Here is a 25,097-nt window from a genome sequence, read left to right as displayed (position 1 = left end):
AGGACCGTCTCCTAAAGTAGATTCAACTGCGGGATTGGGGCACCACCAGTACAGAGCTTGCTCAGGAATGGCAGCAGGCAGGTGTGAGTGCATCTGCATGCACAGTGAGGCGAAGACTTTTGGAGAATGTCCTGGTGTCAAGAAGGGCAGCAAAGAAGCCACTTCTCTCCAGGAAAAACATCAGGGACAGACTGATATTCTGCAAAGGGTACAGGGATTGGACTGCTGAGGACTGGGGTAAAGTCCATTCCTCTAATGAATACCCTTTCCAATTGTTTGGGGCATCCGGAAAAAAGCTTGTCTGGAGAAGACAAGGTGAGCACTACCATCAGTCCTGTGTCATGCCAACAGTAAAGCATCCTGAGACCATTCATGTGTGGGATTGCTTCTCAGCCAAGGGAGTGGGCTCACTCACAATTTTGCCTAAGAACACAGTCATGAATAAAGAATGGTACCAACACATCCTCTGAGATCATCTTCTCCCAACCATCCAGGAACAGTTTGGTGACGAACAATGCCTTCTCCAGCATGATGGAGCACCTTAACCATAAGGTAAAAGTGATAACTAAGTGGCTCGGGGAACAAAACATCGATATTTTGGGTCTGTGGCCAGGAAACTCCACCGACCTTAATCCCATTGAGAACTTGTGGTCAATCCTCAAGAGGCGAGTGGACAAACAAAAACCCACAAATTCTGACAAACTCCAAGCATTGATTATGCAAGAATGGGCTGCCATCAGTCAGGATGTGCACCAGAAGTTCATTGACAGCATGCCAGGGCGGATTGCAAAGGTCTTGAAAAAGAAGGGTCAACACTGCAAATATTGACTCTTTGCATCAACTTCATATAATTGTCAATAAAAGCCTTTGACACTTATGAAATGCTTCTAATTATACTTCAGTATTCCATAGTAACATCTGACAAAATATCTAAAGACACTGTAGCAGCAAACTTTATGAAAATTAATATTTGTGTCATTCTCAAAACTTCTGGCCATGACTGTACATTTGTATTAAAGTCGTAAAAAGTTAAATATTTGGTCCCATATTCATAGCACACAATGACTACATGACGCTTGTGAATCTACATACTGTATCAGGTATTAAGGTAAGAGCAAAGTGCAGACTGTGTGAAGTAACAATGTTTATTGTAACAGCAGGGGCAGGCAAATGACAGGTCAAGGCTGGCAGGGGTCGATAATCCAGAGTAGGAGCAAAGGTACAGGACGGCAGGCAGGCTCAGGGTCAGGGACAGGCAGAGTGGTCAGGCGGGTGGGTACAGGGCCAAAACGCTGTAAAAGGGAAAAGGTGATAGGACAAATGCTGGTAAGTTTGACGAACTGTCAACAGACAAACAAAGAACACTGGTGTAAATACACAGGGGATAATGGGAAAGATGGGCAACACCTGGGGGGGTTGTTTTAAACAATTCTACATTTATCTGGATGCTACCATGATTACAGATAATCCTGAATGATCTGTTAATAATCATGAGTGAAAAAGTTACAGACTCACAAATATCATACCCCCCCCAAACAATGCTAACCTTCCCTGTTATTGTAATGTGGAGAGGTTAGCATGTCTTGGGGATATGACATTTGAAAGTGGAGTACAGAGTACAGAGCCAAAACAACAAGTATTCAGACCGTTTGCTATAAAACTCTAAATTGAGCTCAGGTGCATCCTGTTTCCATTGATCATCCTTGAGATGTTTCTACAACTTGATTGGAGTACACCTGTGGTAAATTAAATTGATTGGACATTATTTGGATAGGCACAAACCTGCCTATATAAGGTCCTACAGTTGACAGTGCATGTCAGAGCAAAAACCAAGCCATGAGGTCGAAGGAATTATCCATAGAGCTCAGAGACAGGATTGTGTCGAGACACAGATCTGGGGAAGGGTACCAAAACATTTATGCAGCATTGAAGGTCCCCAAGAACACAGTGGCCTCCATCATTCTTAAATGGAAGAGGTTTGGGACCACCAGGAATCTTCCTAGAGCTGGCCACCCAGCCAAACTGAGCAATCGGGGGAGAAGGGCCTTGGTCAGGGAGGTGACCAAGAACTCAATGCTCATGCTGACAGAGCTCCAGAGATCCTCTGCGGAGGTGGAAGAACCTTCCAGAAGGACAACCATCTCTGCAGACTCCACCAATCAGGCCTTTATGGTAAAGTGGCCAGACGGAAGCCACTCCTCAGTAAAAAGCAAATGACAGCCCGCTTGGAGTTTCACAAAAGATTGTCTGGTCTGATGAAACCAAGAATTAACTCTTTGGCTTGAATGCCAAGTGTCACGTCTTGAGGAAACCTGGCACCATCCCTACAGTGAAGCATGGTGCTGGCAGCATCATGCTGTGGGGATGTTTTTCAGCGACAGGGGCTGGGAGACTTGTCAGGATCGAGGGAAAGATGAACAGAGCAACGTACAGAGATCCTTGATGAAAACCTGCTCCAGAGTGCTCAGGACCTCAGATTGGTGCAAAGGTTCACAATTCCAACAGGACAACAACACTAAGCATACAGCCAAGACAACGCAGGAGTGGCTTCGGGACAAGTCTCTGAATGTCCTTGAGGGTCCCAGCCAGAGCCCGGACTTGAACCCGATCGAAGACTCCCCAAATACATGTGTGCCAAGCTTGTAGCATCATACCCAAGAAGACTTGAGTCTGTAATTGATGCCAAAAGTGCTTCAAATCAAATCAAATTGTATTGGTCACATACAGGTGTTTAGCAATGTTATTTCAGGTGTAGCGAAATGCTTGTGCTTCTAGCTCCGACAGTGCAGTAATATCTAATAAGTAATATTTCACAACATATACCCAAAATACACGTAAATCTAAGTTCGGAATGGATTAAGAATATATATACATATATGTCAGTGCGGCATTGGACTAAAATACAGTGGCAAAGTGTAGAGTACAATTTTTACGCCTTATTCACCACATTGTCTGTGTGGGTGGATCATTTCAGTTTTCCAGTGATGTGTACTTTAGAGTGTTTTCTATCCAAATCTACCAGTTATATGCATATCATATATTTTGGGCCCGAGTAGCAGGCCTTTTAATTTGGGCATGCTTTTCATCCAAAATTCCGAATGCTGCCCCCTACCCTAGAGAAGTTAAAGTAATTATGGACTGTCATTTCTCTTTGCTTATTTGAGCTGTAATATGGACTTGGTCTTTTACCAAATAGGGCTATCTTCTTTATACCACCCCTACCTTGTCACAACACAACTGATTGGCTCAAACGCATTAAGAAGGAAAGAAATTTCGCAAATTAACCTTTAACAAGGCACACCTGTTAATTGAAATGCATTCCAGGTGACTACCTCATGAAGCTGGTTGAGAGAATGCTGAGAGTGTGCAAAGCTGTCATCAAGGCAAAGGGTGGCTACTTTGAAGAATCTCAAATACATGATTCCATATGTGTATTTCATAGTTGTGATGTCTTCACTATTATTTTACAATGTAGAAAATAGTAAAAATAAAGAAAACCCCTTGAATGAGTAGGCGTGTCCAAACATTTGACTGGTACTGTATGTCAAACACATTCACATGTAGCTGCTTAGTAAATGAAACCCCTCAGTAAATTAGGGATAAAAAAGTATATTGAAAGCAGTTGCTTCCTCACAACTGTGGTTCCAGAGTTAATTACATGTAAGCAATTAACATCCCATCATGCTTAGTGTCATGTATAAAAATGACCAGTTGCCCATTGTTGTGGCCTCCATGGCTAGAAGAAGAGTTCTCGGTGACTTTGAAAGAGTCGTTTCAAAGGAGCATATGGGCGTAAAGGGTGTGTGCGCGCGCATGTGTATGCATGTTTGTGTCTCAGTCACCAGATCTCAACACTTATGGGAGATTTTGGAGAGGTATCTGAGACAGCTTTTTCCACCACTATCAAGAAAACACCAAATGATGGAATTTATTGTGGAAGAATGGTGTTGTGTCCACCCAATATAGTCCCAGACACTATACCATGGCACATTGAAGCTGTTCTGGCTGCTCGTGGTAAACCAACTCCCTATTAAGACCATTTATGTTGGTGTTTCCTTTATTTTGACAGTAACCTGTGAATGTACTGTATACATATCTCAAGCACAATGTAAAACCACATTATCTCTGATGACCTGTGTCCCCTTTGATTCCAATGAAACCCTTAGACACTGTCGACAAAACCCACTGCCCCGAAGATTGGATAGCTATGCAATACAATATGGCAAAATGACATGTAGCCTACCGGAGAGCATAGTGGAGCTATTATATTTCTTATAACTATGCCAGTCTCTCCAATCAATATGAATTGGCTAATGGCCCAGGGGGTAGCAGGTACCCACGGAGCATGTGCACACATGCACGCAAACACACACACATGTTTTCCTTACCCTCTACCCGTGGGAAGCACTGGGATGTTACAAACTGACACATTCCGACAGCAGCGAACTTAAAGACTCCATTAAAAAGTACCAAGCAGTTAACCAATGGATATCAGAGTTTTCTATTTAGGGTTGGTTGGGACATGGCTGGCAAATGGTAGATCCTAAATAATAGATAGGACAATTTTCAGACAAACCTGGTCCTGTTAGTTGCGTTGGAACTGCAGACTTTATGCAGCCGTGCTTTTGTACTTCCAAGTGGTACAACGTTGATGGCTATCTTTGTATTGATGGGAAGTTGGACAGTGATTTCAGCATGAAAGAAGAGCTAGTACAATGTGTTTGAATGTTTGGTATTTGGTTGGACTCTTATTTGTTATACAATTCCAACCTTGTTGGATGGATGGAAGGAAGATTTTCAAATGATTCACAGGGCCAACGAGTTATGGAGAAAGAGCAGTTCATGCAGTGATGGGAAAGTGGTGTTTTAGGAAACTTTACAGAGCAGGCATAAACATGGTTTATGTCCAAGGTGCTATGTGACTGACACACACACACACACACACACACACACACACACACACACACACACACACACACACACACACACACACACACACACACACACACACACACACACACACACACACACACACACACACACACACACACACACACACACACACACACACACACACCTTCTGTGCCCCCAGACCGCAACTAACTATGCAACATCCCATTAAACACTATAATACGATTTTAATCATTGGCCCCTCATAAGAGATTAACTTGCAGTCCTTATTTGACCATTCTTGTGAGGACTTCTGGTCCACAAGGATAGTAAAACCAAACACACAGACACAGACACACACAGACACAGACACACACACACACAGACACACAGACACACAGACACACAGACACACACACGCACGCACGCACGCACGCACGCACGCACGCACGCACGCACGCACGCACGCACGCACACACACACACACACACACACACACACACACACACACACACACACACACACACACACACACCTTCTGTGCCCCCAGACCGCAACTAACTATGCAACATCCCATTAAACACTATAATACGATTTTAATCATTGGCCCCTCATAAGAGATTAACTTGCAGTCCTACAAATTCGCCCCTTGTCTGTAGGTTATCTTCCTCTAGCCCCTTAGTATGCATGGAGCCAGTGAGGGTGTGTTTTACATTTTATATACACACACATACATCAGAACAGGCAAAAAATGTCTTTCTAGTGGTTCAGACAATCAAAAGCTTTTAGTGCAAAAGCGACCTGAATAATTTACTTGGGGGAATATTTTGCTGGTGTTTGTAGAACAGAAAGGCGTCCTCTGATAGGCACAAAAAGCACTTCCTGTCTGACATGTCATGGTGAGGGGAGGAGGAGAGGAAAAGGTGGGGGTGTAGTGCTGGCCGTTGCTCACTGGCTGGCACACCACTGTAACTGCTGTAACTGTCCTGGACAATTAGTAGAGCAGCTTGACGCCTCTGCGCTTCTTCCTCTTGTCTCTTTTGGGGCGGTGACAAGATATCCTCATTTTTGTTAGTTCGGGCCACCATCAGTCGTCTGAATGACTAGCGCTAGCGTGGTGCAAAACCCCTACATGAGTCGACCCCCTACCCGGAACAGGGTAAGTGTTAGCCTCACACAAGCTAATGTTGGGAAGAATGGATGGAGAAGGGATGAAGGGAGGAAGGGAAGGGGGGGATGCTGCATGGAGATGCTGCCCATGGCCTGGACTGCGTGTGGGACCCTGTGTCCGGCCAAGAGCACGCTGGGTAGGGAGAGCAGGGTGGTGGAGGGGAGGATGGATGGTTGGATTGATTTATTTCCCAATCCTCGGACACTGACTTCAGCATGACTACTGCTGCAAATCCTCAGTCAGCCAGTAAGGCAGACTCGCTGCTGCTGTTTTCTATCTTAGTCATGAAGAAGGGATAGGGAGAGGAGGCTTTTGAAAAATTTAGTCGATTCTTTCCCATGGCTCAGTAGGGGCTTGTGTTGGCTGCTAGTCGGGAAGATGGAGGCTGACTGTCATGGAGGGAGAAACACAAAGATGCTCTAGATTTGTTTGAAAAAGGATATCGTACAACATATGTGTTTGTTTCGTTTAGATTTTGTCTGGACCCAGAGGTATTACTGTACTGTATGTCCTCCGTTAATATTTGGTGTGGTTGGCGAGTGTAGTGTTTTCTCTAGTTGGACTGAATTCAGTATTTACATGCTATGTACTGTATCAGAGGAGGTGTGAACAGTGATGTTTTATAGCATAATTGATCTGGGGCCTGTTCAGAAGGGTGCAATGTTACAAAACTTTCAGATAGATACAGTGTCTAATGAAATTCTACACACACTTTGCAAAGTTTCACATTTTGCTGCCTTAAAACTAAATCTAAAAAGGGATTCAATTAAAAAAGATTCCTATGTATCTATTCAACCTGCTCTACATTCTCAAAGTGACAGAAATATATATATAAATGTATCTTCATAAAAAAATATGTATGTCTTGATTGCGCATGTCTTCACACCCAAGAGTTGGTACTTGTTGGAAGCACCTTTGGTAGCAATTATAACTGTGAATCATTTTGAATACCGTAAAACTACAATTAAATGCTGAGTCTCTGGGCAACGGAACACATTTCAGCAAATAGACCAGTTTCAAATAAACGCTGGGTCTAAATTAATTGTTTACTGGGCTACCATTAATTGTTTACCATGTTTATTGTTTAATTTGTTAAATGAAATAATTCTGTAATGACTTGAAACAATTATGGCAATCATCTGTATTTATTGCCAGTAAGAAACTTCTTGCCACCGAACTGCTAGCTAACTTGCAAGCACAAAAACAGTAAACAAACCCCCAGAAATCGACTAAAATACTGGAAGTGAATGCTGGAATGAAATAATTAACTAGGAAAATCAGCAAAAGCTGTGTGCATTAAGGAAACTGACGCCTGGCTCAAATAGAAGCCTGTCTCTAATAAGCGTCTGTTGTGTTCAGTGATTTAAGCAAATACATGCACAGGCTATCAATTTAAGTTTTACGGTAAGTGCCTATTCTCATTGACAAACATTTAAGGAGAGGCAGAACCACAAGATTTCAATTTACATAGTATGTAGATAAGCTTTTCAATTTACATGGCATCCTTGCCTTATCTTTTGTTGTGGCTGGCAATGTGACATTCTTGCTCACAGTAGACACTGACTAGCCAGTAAGCTTGCAAACTATTCAACAATGCAAATACATTTTCTTCTAAAACATATTAGCTACAGTACACTCTTGAATTGTCAGGTTTCAGGTAAGACCCAAATGCAGACTGTGTTGAAGTAACACAGTTTATTACAGCAACAGGGCAGGCAAACGACAGGTCAATGCAGGCACGGGTCGATAATCCAGAGTAGTGGGCAACGGTACAGGACGGCAGGCAGGCAGAGACTCAGGACAGGCAAGGGTCAAAACCTGGAGGGCAAGAAACCGAGAGACTAGGGAAAAATAGTAGCTGAGACAAAACGATGTTTGACTCGACAAACAAGAAGAAGGGCTGTGAGACATGGGTTTACATCTAGACACATGAAAAGTAGGAAGTATATGGAGAGTATGATCTTGAAGCAAGGGGAAAGGTCTCAGCTTCTGGGGGTGTAACCGCGGGGCTATAGTGGCGTGCCAGCGCATCCGGTTTAACATCCCTGGGGACCGGTCAATGTTGCGGAAGCGAACCATTAAGCAAAGCATCAATACAGGACTAAGATTGAACTGTACTACACTGGCTCCGACGCTCATCAGTTGTGGCAGGGCTTGCTTGCAACCTGTTACAGACTACAAATGGAAGCACAGTCGAAGCTTCCCAGTGATACGAGCCTACCAGACAAGCTAAATAACTTAAATGCTCGCTTCGAGGCAAGTAACACTGAAACATTCATGAGAGCATCAGCTGTTCCGGACGACTGTGTGATCACGCTCTCCGCAGCTGATTTGAGTAAGACCTTTAAACAGGTCAACATTCACAAGGCTACAGGGCCAGACAGATTACAAGAACGTATACTCCGAGCATGCGCTGACCAACTGGCAAGTGTCTTCACTGATATTTTCAACCTCTCTCTGTCTGAGTATGTAATGCCAACATGTTTCAAGTAGACCACCATTGTCCCTGTGCCCAAGAACACTAAGGTAACCTGCATAAATGACTACCAACCCGTAGCACTCACATCTGTAGCCATGAAATGCTTTGAAAGGCATTGGCTCACATCAACACCATTATCCCAGAAACCCTAGACCCACTCCAATTTTCATACCGCCCCAACAGATCCACAGATGATGCAATCTCTATTGTACTCCACACTGCCCATTCACACATGGACAAAAGGAACACCTATGTTGGAATGTTATTCATTGACTACCGCTCAGCGTTCAACACCATAGTGCCCTCAAAGCTCACCACTAAGCTAAGGACCCTGGGACTAAACACCTCCCTCTGCAACTGGATCCTGGACTTCCTGACAGGCTGCCCCCCAGGTGGTAAGGGTAGGTAACATCACATCTGCCACGCTGATCTTCAACACGGGGGCCCCTCAGGGGTGTGTTCTTAGTCCCCTCCTGTACTCCCTGTTCCCTCATGACTGCACGGCCAGGCACGACTCCAACACCATTATTAAGTTTGCTGATGACACAACAGTGGTAGGCCTGATCCCATCTGATAACCTATAGGGAGGAGGTCAGAGACCTGGCCATGTGGTGCCAGGACAAGACCCTCTCCCCCAACGTGATCAAGACAAAGGAGATGATTGTGGACTACAGGAAAAGGAGGACAGAGCACACCCCTATTCTCACCGACAGTGCTGTAGTGGAGCAGGTTGAAAGCTTCAAGATCCTTGGCATCCACATCACCAACAAACTAACATGGTCCAAGCACACCAAGATATTCATGAAGAGGGCACAACAAAACCTATTCCCCCTCAGGGTTGCATCACTGCCTGGTATTGCAACTTCACGGTCTCCGACCACAAGGCACTACAAAGGGTAGTGAGTACGGCCCAGTACATCACCGGGGCCAAGCTTCCTGCCATCCAGGACCTCTATACCAGGCGATTTCAGACGAAGGCCCTAAAAATGGTCAAAGACTCTTGCCACCCTAGTCATAGACTTTTCTCTCTGCTACCACACAGCAAGCGGTACCGGAGCACCAAGTCTAGGTCCAAGAGGCTTCTAAACAGCTCCTACCCTAAGCCATAAGACTCTTGAAAAGCTAGTCAATGGCTACCCAGACTTTTTGCATTGCCCCCCCCCCTTCTATGCTGCTGCTACTCTCTGTTATTATCTATGCATAGTCACTTTAATAACTTTACCTACATGTACTTATTACCTCAATTACCTCGACACCGGTGCCCCCCTATATTGACTCTGTACCGGTACCCCCTGTATTTAGCCTCACTATTGTTATTTACTGCTGCTCTTAAATTATATTTTATTCCTATCTTTCTTTTTTATTTTAGGTATTTTTCTTTAAACTGCATTGTTTGTTAAGGGCTTGTAAGTAAGCATTTCACTGTAAGGTCTACACCTTTGATTTGATTTTCTCATTCATACTAACATTAAATGTAGCTTGCAAAATAATAACACAGCTAGCTAGCTATGAAACATTAACATTTATTCCTCTCATATCGAATATAATAGTACAGTTTCAGCGTATTAAAGTTACCTAATTTGATCAATATTATGAATGTTATGATGAGGTAAAAGCAAAATTGCGATTGAAAATGTTGATAATTCGCTGATGAGTTGATCAACTTCTTGTTGCATGCTTCTTGCCTGGATGATGGCTCAGGGCAGCATAAGCTTCCCTTTCTTAAAGACAATTTTCAGAATGTAACAGGTGAAAACTCAATAAAAAAAGTCTAAAAGTTGTTTTCATTTGAAGTTAAAGTGTACTGTTAGCTAGCTAGCTAACGTTAACTGGCTGGCTCGCTAGCTAACGCTACGTGTATGATCTTATTATTCGTATCTCAGAACCATTTGCTTTGCTAGTTATAGCCTTAAGTTCGCTAGCTAACATTGAACCTGGTTGGTAAGCTACCTTTGGATTCATACAGGGTCGTAATGTCATGAGTTGGGATTAAGGTTCATTGTTTACCAAGCTAACTAGCTACAGTTGAAGTCGGAAGTTTACATACACCTTAGTCAAATACATTTAAACTCAGTTTTTCACAATTCCTGACATTTAATCCTAGTAAATATTTCCTGTGTTAGGTCAGTTAGGATCACCACTTTATTTTAAGAATGTAAAACAGCAGAATAATAGTAGTGAGAATGATTTATTTCAGCTTTTAATTTTTTCATCACATTCCAGTGGGTCAAAAGTTTAAATACACATAATTTTTATTTAAATTGTTTAACTTGGGTCAAACGTTTCGGGTAGCCTTCCACAAGCTTCCCACAATAAATTGGATGAATTTTGGCCCATTCCTTCTGACAGAGCTGGTGTAACTGAGTCAGGTTTGTAGGCCTCCTTGCTCGCACACGCATTTTCAGTTCTGCCCACAACTTTTTCTATAGGATTGAGATCAAGGCTTTGTGATGGCCACTCCAATAGCTTGACTTTGTTGCCCTTAAGCCATTTTGCCACATCTTTGGAAGTATGCTTGGGGTCATTGTCCATTTGAAAGACCCATTTATGACCAAGCTTTAACTTCCTGACTGATGTCTTGAGATGTTGCTTCAATATATCCACACAAATTTCCTACCTCATGATGCCATCTATTTTGTGAAGTGCACCAGTCCCTCCTGCAGCAAAGCACCCCCACACCATGATGCTGCCACCCCCGTGCTTCACGTTGGGATGGTGTTCTTCAGCTTGCAAGCACCCACCTTTTCCTCCAAACCTAACGATGGTCATTATAATCAAACAGTTCTATTTTTGTTTCATCAGACCAGAGGACATTTCTCCAAAAAGGACGATCTTTGTCCCCATGTGCAGTTGCAAACCTCAGTCTTGCTTTTTTATGGAGGTTTTGGAGCAGTGGCTTCTTCCTTGCTGAGCGGCCTTTCAGGTTATGTTGACATCGGACTCATTTCACTGTGGATATAGATACTTTTGTACCTGTTTCCTTCAGCATCTTCACAAATTCCTTTGCAGTTGTTCAGGGATTGATTTGCACTTTTCACACCAAAGTACGTTCATCTCTAGGAGACACAATGCATTTCATTCCTGAGCGGTATGACGGCTGCGTGGTCCCATGGTGTTTATACTTGCATACTGTTGTTTGTACAGATGAACGCGGTACCTTCAGGCGTTTGGAAATTGCTCCCAAGGATGAACCAGACTTGTGGATGTCTGGTATTGGCTGATTTCTTTTGTTTTCCCCCTGATGTCAAGCGAAGAGGCACTGAGTTTGAAAGTAGGCCTTGAAATACAGCCACAGGTACACCTCCAATTGACTCAAATGATGTCAATTAGCCTATCAGAAGCTTCTAAAGCCATGACATCCTTTTCTGGAATTTTCCAAGCTGTTTAAAGGCACAGTGTATGTACTTAGTGTATGTACACTTAGTGTATGTACACTTCTGACCCACTGGAATTGTGATACAATGAATGATAAGTGAAATGATCTCTCTGTAAACAATTGTTGGAAAAATGACTTATGTCATGCACAAAGTAGATAGTTTGTTAACAAGAAATTTGTGGACTGGTTGAAAAACGTGTTTTAATGACTCCAACATAAGTGCTTGAAAACTTCTGACTTCAACTGTACATGTCTTAACAATGCAATGCAAGTAACCATTTCAATAGAATGTCACTGTGACTACTGTCGATAGACGTAGCTGGTAAATTCCTTCTGGCTATCTACTCTGATTTCAGAGCGCTCTCATCTGAGTGTACAGAGTGCAGAATAAATGAAGAATTTACGAATGCTCAACAACCATTGAATATGGCCGGTGTCAGTAAACGTTGGCAAAAAATGTAAATTGTTGCCAGCAGCACAGTTGCAGTCACCAACGCTCTGGATAAAATAAAAACAGCCTAACCAGCTCTGCTAGGACGAGTAAAATGGTCAAAGTGAGATGTTCTCTCATTTGTGTCTGGAAGTAGCTCGCAAGCTAGGCAACGTTAGCCAGTTAGCTTGGGTGCTTGACTGCTGTTGTTAGGACAGAACACTCTGCTCAAACCTTAAATAGATGGGTGGAGCTAAAGCTTAAGAGGGTGTGAACAATGCTGAATGGGTGTAGACAAAGAAGAGCTCCCCAGTTTGTAGAAAAATATATAAATGCCATTTTCTCAAAAGTGAGGTTACAAGTTTATCAACTTTCAAAGCAGAATCCATTGTTCCTCAAATGCAGTGTATGATATATCATTTTGTAGCTATGTGTCTCTGCTTTCATCCAATGTATATAAAAAAAACACAATTTCAAATTTTGCAATGTAAGACCGAATCAAGGTGGTCGTTCACACTTCTATACATTTCAGCTGTTTCAAAAACATTGCTCTGCTATTAGTATTTTTACTGTATGAATGTTGGGCTCAACAAGACAATTCTGTTAACACTGGCCATCTTAGAGCAGGGCAACTGTCAGGCATTACAATATTGTCTCTTGAGAATCTCTCAAAACACTGTATTTTCAAGTATTGTGGTGGCAGCACCACAAGTTTATCAGGATAAAAATACATGAAATTAGCAAAGCCCAGGTAAAAGGTTAGTCTTCTTCATACCTAACCCTGGGATAGAGTTTTTATTTTCAGCTGGACAATTACACAAATGTGTAAGCCAAAGACACACCAGAATGGCTTTCCAAGAGGTGTAATTGCTGCCAAAGGTGTTTCTACCAAGTATTAACTCTGAGGTGTGAAGTCATACACAATCAAGACAACTTCATTTTTAGATTTTTTTATTAATACATCTTTTTATATGTTTCTTTCACTTTGAAAATGTGGTGTAGGTTGTGTAGATAAGTATTGAAACAGTCTAATTATATCCCTTTTTTTAGATTTCAGCCAGCAAAATGTGAAAACTGTGCAAGAGGTGTTATTCCACTAGGCACTATTTTGTAGAATGGATATGATTGTCTGTTATGAAGGGAATTGAGTCAGTTATAACTATAACATTTAGATAAGCAACATTAGCGACCAGATCACTTCAAATTGACTCAATCATTTGATGTTTCTTCGAAGTGAGATGTATACAAACGTGAAACATTCACAACCATTGTTTTATGGTAAGCAGTGGCAAACAATAGCGGAAGTAGGCAATGGGTATTTAAACGAATCAGAAAGAAGGATGACTAAATAAAAAATGAACGTGAATCTAAAAATAGTGAACTTGTCTTTTAAAATAGCATTCCACGGGGCCTGAAGCTATAGTGACCTCTAATTATGAAAGAGAGTAGTAATGTAAACACACGGTTGAACATGAGAGCCACATGCAGGGTCTCTTCGTAAACATTTTACACCACATTTCTTCACATGTCAACGGACAAAAGCATTGCCCTGTGCATTTGCTGTTGACTTTTATATGTTGACACGTGGCGTTACAATGTAGTTCTCCAAAGACGGACCTTATCTGAAAGTTGATTTGATTAAAAGGCTAGCGACCCGCTCTCTCTCCGTCTGTCTATTTTTTGACAATCCCACAATCCCAAGTTAGTGGACAGCTTTAGATAATTGGGTGCTGGCCAGTTCTCAAGAGAGTCGTCACTCAACTTGCCTCTCACTCCCTCCTGCCACGGCTGGATGTGGCATAATGCTATGCCCTCCTCCTCCCCCCAACATTCTCTTTGCATGCCACTGTACTCACACACGTTTGCTCCTGCCACCAGAGAGTTTCTGACAGTGCCACACTCGAGTAACACCACACGTTTCACCTTGCTTACTGGACCACACCCACCCCGGAAGAGCCCCTATATCAGTTTTAAATGGCGCCCTTGTGTTTGTGTCTCTTACACAATGGTGCGAGGGCTAGAGGTGGCGGTGCTGGTGGAGGGGATTGCCTGCCAGCTCTGATTACAGGCCGTGATGCATGGGGCTGGGGGTGTTTTTGTCCTGTCACCCACTCAGAGCAGAGGAACAGGTGCTATTTAAAGCCACTGCTTTGTCCCACTCCCCTCCGCCTCGCCTCAGGGGCTCAGTGGCCACACACAGCACCAGCACTGCACTCTCTGCATCCGTACAGTCCGTCTGTCCTGTCTGTCCGTTTGACGACACTGCTTCGGGTGGCAAACCTATACTGTCTCTGACCGGGGTGGGCACTGGCAGTGCTGCCTGGGCATGTTTGGCACACACAAAAGCAGCCTGAGCGAGGTGCGGGGTGGGCACGGGCATGGAGGGGCCGGACGTCGTATGAGCCGCCAACAGAGTGTCCCTGACCACCAGATGCCCAAGCCGGGTGGCAATGGAGCTGGCAGTGGTGGTGGCGTCAGTAGCGGCGGGCAGGGGCCTCCTGTAGCCAGCATGAGGCGGAGCAGCAGCATCAGCAGCGGCGGAGGCAACACCGGCAACTCCGGCACGGGTAAGATGCTGTCCTTGTCGTCGATGAGCGAGAGCGTGCGCAGTGGCCTTAGCTGCTTCCTGTCAGAGCAAGCTCTGGATAATGAGGAGCGGCAGCAGCGCAGCGACCAGCTGGCTGAGATGCAGCGGCTGAGGGAGGTACGTGCCGCTGCCCAGCTCAAGAACCTGGAGGACTTTCTGAAGATGAACGCTGTGTCCCTGCGGGAGTGTGTGTCCTACACCACCGGGATGAGGTACAGGTAAGGGCTAAGTGGGGAAGTGGGATGGGAGGCTGGCATGAGCCACAGGTTAGCGATGAGGTAGAGATGAGGTACAGTCCTAACACATCTTTAGTAAACCAGCACCTAAGGAAATACGATCTATTTTGCACTCCTCAACTGGGCTAATGGCCTTGGGCAGGCATAATGTTGAGGTTGAAGTTCTCAAAGGTTTAGCAAGATAAGGGCTAAAGGTTAGCAATGAGATTGGGATGAGTTTTAGGTAAAGGGGAGGAGATTATCCTCATCCTCAAGCCAGGCTCAATGTATGAGATTAGAGTGGTAGATTGTTCTACTGTCCATAGCAAGGCCTACTGTCCATAACGTATACAGCCTGAGAGAGAAGACAGAGGGAATCAGCCACACACTGCTGATTTAACGGCAATCTCAAGGAACTATTTACGAGAATGAAAGGTGGCAGTTTTCTGTGAAGGTATAATGAGTCCATTATCTCTACAGTTGGCATCCATAAATAGCCAATGGGAAGGATTATCGTGCCTGATAGCAGTAGGTCTTTTTTGGAGTGTGAGCACACCGGGGTGCGGCCCGGGCTCAGCTTTTAGTCTGTTCCCCTGGATTAGAGGATTCTCTCCTGTTAAGCCTTAGGGACAGCTCTGTCATTGACAAACAACTAAATGTCCAAAACCAAGTCATTTAAAAAAAAATGTGATGACGTTGAATCAATGTGGAAAACTGATTGGATTTGCAAAAAGTTAACGCGTAAAGGAATTGAGTCTCTTTTTCACCCAATGTACGTGTCATCCCTAACTAGACATAGGGGAGTGACAATTTTTTTTTTTTTTTTTTACACGTTGTGTTATATTCCACTTAAATCCACTTTACAATTCTGTAAATGATTGGGAAAGACATGTAGAAAACAAATAGCCCTTTATTCAATTCATTCAGTGCTCCACATACAGAATCTTACATGAAACACATTTTGTACATGCTAAATATCATTCTTGAAACACCTCAAACAAGATATTTATTATGTCAGTCAGTTAGATATGCAGTCCAGAGAGACCAACTCAGAATGTTGTACCTGGGATACAGGAGAACAGACTGAAGTTGGATCGGATATGATAAGTTGCTAACCCAGTACAGCTTGAAGAGTTTGTCAATTGCTCAGGTTAGGCCCTCATCCTCCAGTCGGATGGCAACGTTGTCGTTCCTCGCAATGTTCAAATACTGGCGGGCTGCTCTGTTCGGAAGGCGAAGGCACACCGTACAGGGAACGGATGCTAGTTCCAGGCTGAAACCAAACAAACACAAAATATCTTTACAATAAAACTGCTATCTTAGATACAGAACCTTACAAGTTCTAGGAGAACTTACCTCAGATGCCAAAAATATATATTGAGTGTGCTACTCTATTTATTTGTATAGATTACAGTGTATTATGGAGGAAAACAGGTTCAAATGAACTGGGACATTTACTATTTGTATAAAACAGGGCTAAAATGTTACCCGTATGAAATGTTCCCCTTATTCTTATAAAGAGTACATTTACCTTGTTCTTGTTTCTTATTCCTCCTGCTAGCTGGCTCACTCCAGGCTGTCAGTTGAACTTCTCATAGTGTGTTGCGTGTGGGTCACAGTGTGGGACCGTGGCCTAGATGCACAATGATGTCGGATCTGCAAAGTCAATAATCAAGCACATTTAGCATGTGTTGTATGGTTTTCAGCTTTTAACACATTAATTGCAGGAAGTGACACAAAATGTGTCAGAGTAGACACTACACATAAATTGTGTTGTTCAACAACACATTTTATATGAATGTATACACTGGCAATGGTTACCATTCTTTACATGACAGCAGACACCAAGGTTGGGGTCAATTCCGAATGTCTGAGTTTAAGTAAATTCAAACAGTGTATTTGAATTTAATTCGAATTGGCCACACCTCACAGGAAGAATAATTAGAATGTTATTTGAATTGAAGCAAGTAGAATTTAATTCAAACCAATTCAACTGAGACGTGAACGTCTCATTAATTTGACAAATCTTTCATCAAAATATATTAATGCAAAGAATACACATACCATTTCGAATATTAGTTTGATCACAACTCAAAGATGTAAAACAGTATTTGTCTTTGTCATGAGGTGTTACAGATGTCGGTTCTTAATATGACCAATTTTGTCACAGAAGGAAAATAATCCTGCAGCAGGAGGATTTGAAGGGATTTTTAATATTTAGAATTGCCGCCAGGTGGCAGCTAGGAGTGGTGTTTGTAGGATATACAACAACTTAGACTGGAGGTCTACTGTGCGACAGTTCAAGTAGCCGATGTAAGCTACGTGCAGGCTTCCGCGCGTCTCGTGTGAATTCTTATGTGGATTGTAATAAATTTACAATATTTGTAGGGGGTAGATGTATTTTTTTGTTAGGGTAAATCCATGTTTTTAGATTAATTATTTTATCATATGTTCAAGGCAAGCATTAGGTAAAATGCATTTATGTTTATCTCAGCACCAGCAGCTGCTGACAACGGCACACATATGCTAGCGCAGACATGGGTTCGAATCCGGCCCATTGTTGACCATAGAACTTTTGGAGAAACTAGTACTTTTCTACTTACTCTTTTTGGGCTGTACTTGTACTCTTACTCAAGTCATTTCTGAGGATTTTTTTGTTCTTTGTTTCTCAGCCAGACACAATCTAAGGTAAATTGCGCTTTAATTACCTTCTGCCTTTGTAATGTTGTATATTTCTGGAGTATGATTAGTATTTCTAAAATATAATTCTTGTGTTGAAATGGTGTTTCGATGAGTGCAAATCAAATGACTAGTTAGTTAGCGTTGGCTGAGAAAATGTTTTTTAGCTCCCCATATGATCTCTGTTCGTCTATCCACCTTGTCATTGGCATAAAGAGTGAACAGATTAATTAGATGTGTGTGGAAATAGCTAGTTACCTTTTGGTTGCCACTAAATAAACTGGCTAAGCTAGCTAACTACTGTAGCTGCAGTGTCAACAATTGTTCTAGCTAACTTTAGCTAGCTGCAACGGGTCAGTCCACCCCAGCATCCTCCCATGCATTGCTCTCTTCTGCTCTGTCTGTGTGTGTGTGTGTGTGTGTGTGTGTGTGTGTGTGTGTGTGTGTGTGTGTGTGTGTGTGTGTGTGTGTGTGTGTGTGTGTGTGTGTGTGTGTGTGTGTGTGTGTGTGTGTGTGTGTGTGTGTGTGTGTGTGTGTGTGTGTGTGTGTGTGTGTCATTCTGTTTTTATGGGTCTATAAGCATCTCTGTCAGTGTATCATCTCAGTAAACTTTTTTGTACCATGTACAAGAAATCACATTTTTTCTTTTTATTGACAGCTTGTAAAGGCACAACCAAAGGAGAGGAGAATAAAATAGAAAATACCCTTCAAAGTGGAAAGGAAAGAGAAGGAGGATGAAGGGTAAATCTAGAAGGGACACAGCTTTTGGCAAAAAATGTACTTTTCGTAACATAGCAGGTTAGGAGGAGTATGTTAAGGTTAGGAAAAGGATTAGGGTTAGCTAGAATGCAAAAAATAAAAAATGTATTGACATCAATTTAATTCCATAGTAAAATGTGTCTGATTTGCATACAGTACCATTCAAAAGTATGGACACACTTACTCATTCAAGGATTTGTCTTTATTTTTGAGCCAGTTTCATCAAAGTGCTTGATGTTTTTTGCGACGGCACTTGAAGAAACTTTCAATGTTATTGAAATTTTCCGTATTGACTGACCTTAATGTCTTAAAGTAATGATGGACTGTTGTTTCTCTTTGCTTATTTGAGCTGTTCTTGCCATAATATGGACTTGGCCTTTTACCAAATAGGGCTATCTTCTGTATACCACCCCCTACCTTGTCACAACACAACTGATTGGCTCAAACGCATTAAGAAGGAAATTCCACACATTGACTTTTAACAAGGCACACCTGTTAATTGTAATGCATTCCAGGTGACTACCTCATGAAGCTGGTTGAAAGAATGCAAAGAGTGTGCAAAGCTGGCATCAAGGCAATGGGTGGCTGCTTTGGTGCCTACATGTTTCCATACTTATTATTTCATAGTTTTGATGTCTTCACTATTACTTCTACTATTACAATGTAGAAAATAGTAAAAATAAAGAAAAACCCTTGAATGAGTTGCTGTGTCCAAACTCCAAATCTTTTTAGTATACATTCACCAACATCACCGTCATTGAAACTGTACAGCCAATGGACTGTTTGATGTCATTCTTCATTAAAACTACCTGTGCTGGGGGACATCTGCAAGATGGTGCTGGCAGGCTTTAATAATAAAGGAATGTAAAATCACAATTGCACTAAGTTGTATTCTGTCACAGTTTACCATAAGGTGTACAAACTACATTTGTACCTAGTACTTAAGTACTTTTCTGAGTGGATACTTTTTTACTCTTACTTGAATAGTTTCTTTAGAAAGCTAATTTTACTTGAGTAAATTACAATCTAAGTAACACTACTTTTATTTAGGTACGGATTTTCATCACTCTACCCACTTCCGCAAATTATACACTATAAAACGTGGACGAGCATCCACACTGGAGGCCTACATCTGTCAATCAACTGATGGCCTTAATCAATTTACCAATTTAGCTAGGGAAACACAAACAGCAGATTATTGGTTTTCACACCTTTCATTATGTGACTATTGATAGGCTAACGGGTAGCCTACAAAATGTAGCCTATTGGAATATAATCAAATAGCAAGGGGCCTATTATAACCATCGATGACACTAGATTATCACCAACTGATGTCTCGTTAAACCATCAATATACATTAAACCATCAAAATTCACCTGCACAACTGATCTCAATTCCAACCATTGTTGGTTACATCATCACCGTTCCCTAAAAAATTTTTTTCGATGTTACCTTAGTCGCAGATCTGTAAATATTGACGAGATGCTCATTGCTCCACCCTAACAACGGTAGTCGTCCCAAAGGCAGGAATGCAGGCGACAAGCTTAGGCCTGCATATTAGCCCATAGAAACACATTGGGCTTATTCTGGACTTATTTTTGCGAGAGTGAGCCCACTCGCTTCGCCTCTTCCTCTCTAACTTAGTGCTACTTGCAACCAAAGTCAGTCAAGATATGTTCGCCCTCTTGTTGGTATTGTAATCCAAACAATTTAGTCCTTTTTGAACAGACTAGAAATAAAGTATTTCCTCATTTACCACAGCCAATCTGTAACAATTTATCCGACACTTTGTGTGAATTTGAAACTAATGTTGCTGTACTTTTATAATTTTATTTATTTACTATTCATGTTATCCAAAAGTGGCTGGTATGGTCATTTCTTATCAAGATCGGGAGTAAAATGATCCTGGACTGTCCATATTTGAAATGTGTTAATATATCAAGTCAAATGGGAGATTGCGTTATTTGTGCCAGAAGGGCTTGGGCAGGAATAGAACCCACGCTGACACAGTATCCTATTTACACTTTGTAGTACATTTTGACAGAAGGATACATGTTTCTGACTCATATCAATGCCACAAAGGCTTCTTTCTTACTGAGAAGTTGTTTTTAGGGGCAGTTGCCCTTTAAGTTCTAGGTCAAATGATGCTAAACAAAAATATTAACACAACATCTAAAGCGTTGGTCCCATGTTTCATGAGCTGAAAAAAAAAGATCCCAGAAATGTTCCATTCGCACAAAAACCTTATTTCTCTCAAATGCTGTACACATGTTTGTTTACGTCCCTGTTAGTGAGCATTTCTCCTTTGCCAAGATAATCCAACCACCTGACAGGTGTGGCATATCAAGAAGCTGATTAAACAGTACGATCATTACGCAGGTGCACCTTATGCTAAGGAAAATAAAAGGCCACTCTAAAATGTGCAGTTTTGTCACACAACAAACACAATGCCAGAGATCTCAAGAGGTCTCACGTTTTGAGGGACCATGTGTTATGCAGGTGAGTGAGGACCCAAAAGCGATATAACAGAAACAGAGTCTTATGTCCAAACAGGGAAAACACAAATCCTCTAGTTTAACAGGAGAGTCCCCCTTCTAGTTGTTGAGGAGAGTTGCAGGGCTAGCGGCAACAGACTGCAGGTCCCTTCGGGTAGGCGCGGGCCGTAGAGGATAGAGACACCTGCTCACACGCAGTATCTGATGACGAGGCAGAATACAACAGGACGGAACAAAGGCAAAGCAAACAAGGATCCGACAAGGACAGAAGCAGAAACAGAGAGAGAAATAGAGACTTAATTAGAGGGCAAAATAGGGGACAGGTGTGAGAGAGTAAACGAGGTCGTTAGGAGAATGAGGAACAGCTGGAAGCAGGAACGGAACGACGATAGAGAGAGAGAGGGAGAAAGAAACCTAATACGACCAGCAGGGGGAAACGAAGAGAAGAGAAAGCACAGGGACAAGACATGACAATACAATACATGACAGTACCCCCCCACTCACCGAGCACCTCCTGGCGCACTCGAGGAGGAAACCTGGCGGCAACGGAGGAAATCATCGATCAGCGAACGGTCCAGCACGTCCCGAGATGGAACCCAACTCCTCTCCTCAGGACCGTACCGGGAAACGATGAACAGGGAATCTTAGTGCAATTATTATTATAAAAATGAGACACGGGTAGAGAACTGTAAGAGTTTGAGCAATCAGGACCAAACAGGCCAGGAGAGTAACAACTTGGGACAGACTGAGACACAGCAAGGCTGAGACCAGGAACAGGAGAGAGGTGGTGGCTGAGGACAGACTGAGACACAGAAAGTGCAGGAGAGATGCGGTGGCTGGGGACAGACTGAGACACAGCAAGGCCAGGAGCAGGACCAGGAGAGATGCGGTGGCTGGGGACAGACTGAGACACAGCAAGGGCAGGAAAGATGCAGTGGCAGGGGACAGACTGAGACACAGCAAGGCCAGGAGCAGGACCAGGAGAGATGCGGTGGCTGGGGACAGACTGAGACACAGCAAGGGCAGGAGAGATGCGGTGGCTGGGGACAGACTGAGACACAGCAAGGCCAGGAGCAGGACCAGGAGAGATGCGGTGGCTGGGGACAGACTTAGACACAGCAAGGCCAGGAGCAGAAGCAGGAAGAGAGTTACCGGACTTAGTCTGCGCGCAGTCCGAACAAGCAGCCACGAAACGACGCGTGTCACGCTCCTGAGTGGACCACCAAAAACGCTGGCGAATCTGTCTGCCGAGGTGGCCGGCTAACTTGGCAGAGTGAGCCCACTGAAGAACGGCCAGACGAGTAGGAATGGGAACGAAAAGAAGGTTCCTAGGACAAGCGCGGAGACGGAGTGTGAGTGAGTGCTTGCTTTACCTGCCTCTCAATTCCCCAGACAGTCAACCCGACAACACGCCCTCAGGGAATCTCCCCTCGGGGTCGGTGGAGGCTAATGAAGAACTGAAGAGACGGGATAAAGCATCAGGCTTGGTGTTCCTTGAGCCCGGACGATAAGAAATAACGAACTCGAAACGAGCGAAATACAGCGCCCAACGAGCCTGACGCGCATTAAGTCGTTTGGCAGAACGGATGTACTCAAGTTTCTTATGGTCAGTCCAAACGACAAAAGGAACGGTCGCCCCCTCCAACCACTGTCACCATTCGCCTAGGGCTAAGCGGATGGCGAGCAGTTCGCGGTTTGCCACATCATAGTTACGTTCCGACGGCGACAGGCGATGAGAAAAATACGCGCAAGGGTGGACCTTATCGTCAGAATGGGAGCGCTGGGACAGAATGGCTCTCACGCCCACCTCTGACGCGTCAACCTCAACAATGAACTGTTTAGTGACGTCAGGTGTAACAAGGATAGGAGCGGATGTAAAACGCTTCTTGAGGAGATCAAAAGCTCCCTGCGCGGAAACGGACCACTTAAAGCACGTCTTGACAGAAGTAAGGGCTGTGAGAGGAGCTGCCACTTGACCGAACTTACGAATGAAACGCTGATAGAAATTCGCGAAACCGAGAAAGCGCTGCAGTTCGACACGTGACTTAGGGACGGGCCAATCGCTGACAGCATGGACCCTAGCGGGATCCATCTGAATGCCTTCAGCGGAAATAACAGAACCGAGAAATGTGACGGAGGAGACATGAAAAGCGCACTTCTCAGCCTTCACATAAAGACAATTCTCTAAAAGGCGCTGGAGAACACGTCGAACGTGCTGAACATGAATTTCAAGATAAACGAAAACAAAGATGTTTAGCATGTCTCTCAGTACATCATTCACTAATGCCTGAAAGACAGCTGGAGCGTTAGCGAGACCGAACGGCAGAACCCGGTATTCAAAATGCCCTAACGGAGTGTTAAACGCCGTTTTCCACTCGTCCCCCTCCCTGATGCGCACGAGATGGTAAGCGTTACGAAGGTCCAACTTAGTAAAGAACCTGGCTCCCTGCAGAATCTCGAAAACTGAAGACAAAGGGAACGGATCACGATTCTTAACCGTTATGTCATTCAGCCCTCGATAATCACGCAGGGCGCAGGGTCCCGTCCTCTTCCTTAACAAAAAGAACCCCCTTCGGTGGGAGAGGAGGAAGGGACCACGGTCCAGGGGCGTTGAGAGCTACAGACAAATAATCTTCGAGAGCCTTACGTTCGGTAGCCGACAGAGAGTCTAGTTGGTACCCGGAAGGAGATCAATACAACAATCATACGACCGGTGTGGAGGAAGGGAGGTGGCCCTGGACCGACTGAAGACCGTGCGCAGATCATGATATTCCTCCGGCACCCCTGTCAAATCACCAGGCTCCTCCTGTGAAGAGGGGCAGAAGAAACAGGAGGGATAGCAGACACTAAACACTTAACATGACAAGAGACGTTCCAGGAGAGGATAGAATTACTAGACCAATTAATAGAAGGATTATGACACACTAGCCAGGGATGGCCCAAAACAACAGGTGTAAAAGGTGAACAAAAAATCAAAAAGAAATGGTTTCACTATGATTACCAGAGACAGTGAGGGTTAAAGGTAGCGTTTCACGCTGAATCCTGGGGAGAGGACTACCATCCAAGGCGAACATAGCCGTGGGCTCCCTCAGGCTTCGTCCATAAAACAGCCCTCCGCCCCAGAGTCTATTAATGCACTGCAGGAAGCTGCCGAACCGGTCCAGCGTAGATGGACCGACTACAGGAACTTGACGGAGAGACCAGAGTAGTAGCGCTCACCAGTAGCCCTCCGCTTACTGATGAGCTCTGGCCTTTAATGGACATGAAATGACAAAATGACTAGCGGAATCGCAATAGAGACAGAGGCGGTTGGTGATTCTCCGTTCCCTCTCCTTAGTCGAGATGCTGAATACCCCCAGCTGCATGGGCTCAACACCTGAGCCAGTGGGGAGATGGTAGTGATGCGGAGAGGGGGGACACTGTTAACGCGAGCTCTCTTCCATGAGCTCGGTCGAAGATCTACCCGTCGTTCTCTCGAATAGCGAGTTCAATCAAAGAATCCACGCTCTCCCGGGAGAGAATCTTCCTTTACCTCAGCGTGGAGCAGAGAACGAGCGAGCAACGCCGGCTCGTTCCAGTCACTGGAGGCAGCAAGAGTGCGAAACTCTATAGAGTAATCCGTTATGGATCGATTACCTTGACATAGGGAAGACAGGGCCCAGGAAGCTTCTTTCCCAAAAACAGAACGATCAAAAACCCGTATCATCTCCTCCTTAAAGTTCTTATACTGGTTAGTACACTCAGCCCTTGCCTCCCAGATTGCCGTGCCCCACTCACGAGCCCGTCCAGTAAGGAGAGATATGACGTAGGCGATACGAGCAGTACCCCTGGAGTACGTGTTGGGCTGGAGAGAGAACACAATATCACACTGGGTAAGGAACGAGCGACATTCAGTGGGCTCCCCAGAGTAACACGGTGGGTTATTAATTCTGGGCTCCGGTGGATCGAGGCGGAGATTGTGAATATCCTCCGAGAGGCCGGAGACTTGGGCGGCCAGGGTCTCAACGGCATGTTAG

The 25,097-nt window shown here is 43.9% G+C and overlaps 1 protein-coding gene across 4 annotated transcripts in view; it reads left to right on the top strand.

Moving 5' to 3' along the window:
* The window catches only part of LOC124031823 (voltage-gated potassium channel subunit beta-2-like), a 124,080-nt gene that overhangs the window by 17,943 nt on the left and 81,040 nt on the right, over positions 1-25,097 (top strand). For 2 of the 4 annotated variants that reach the window (XM_046343530.1, XM_046343529.1), the window contains exon 1: positions 14,540-15,151. The exons of 1 other annotated variant lie outside the window; for it this stretch is intronic. In XM_046343530.1, the coding sequence (XP_046199486.1) occupies positions 14,673-15,151 (479 nt within the window). In that variant the 5' untranslated portion in view covers positions 14,540-14,672. Of the gene's footprint in view, positions 1-5,877; positions 6,050-14,539; positions 15,152-25,097 lie in introns of those variants that run through there. One more of the 4 variants, XM_046343531.1, reaches the window with a different exon arrangement.

Source organism: Oncorhynchus gorbuscha, linkage group LG03, assembly GCF_021184085.1.
Source record: "Oncorhynchus gorbuscha isolate QuinsamMale2020 ecotype Even-year linkage group LG03, OgorEven_v1.0, whole genome shotgun sequence".
In the NCBI taxonomy this organism is placed as follows: domain Eukaryota; kingdom Metazoa; phylum Chordata; class Actinopteri; order Salmoniformes; family Salmonidae; genus Oncorhynchus; species Oncorhynchus gorbuscha.
The sequence above is the reverse complement of the archived record's forward strand: the minus strand, read 5'-3'. Positions and strand labels throughout refer to the sequence as shown.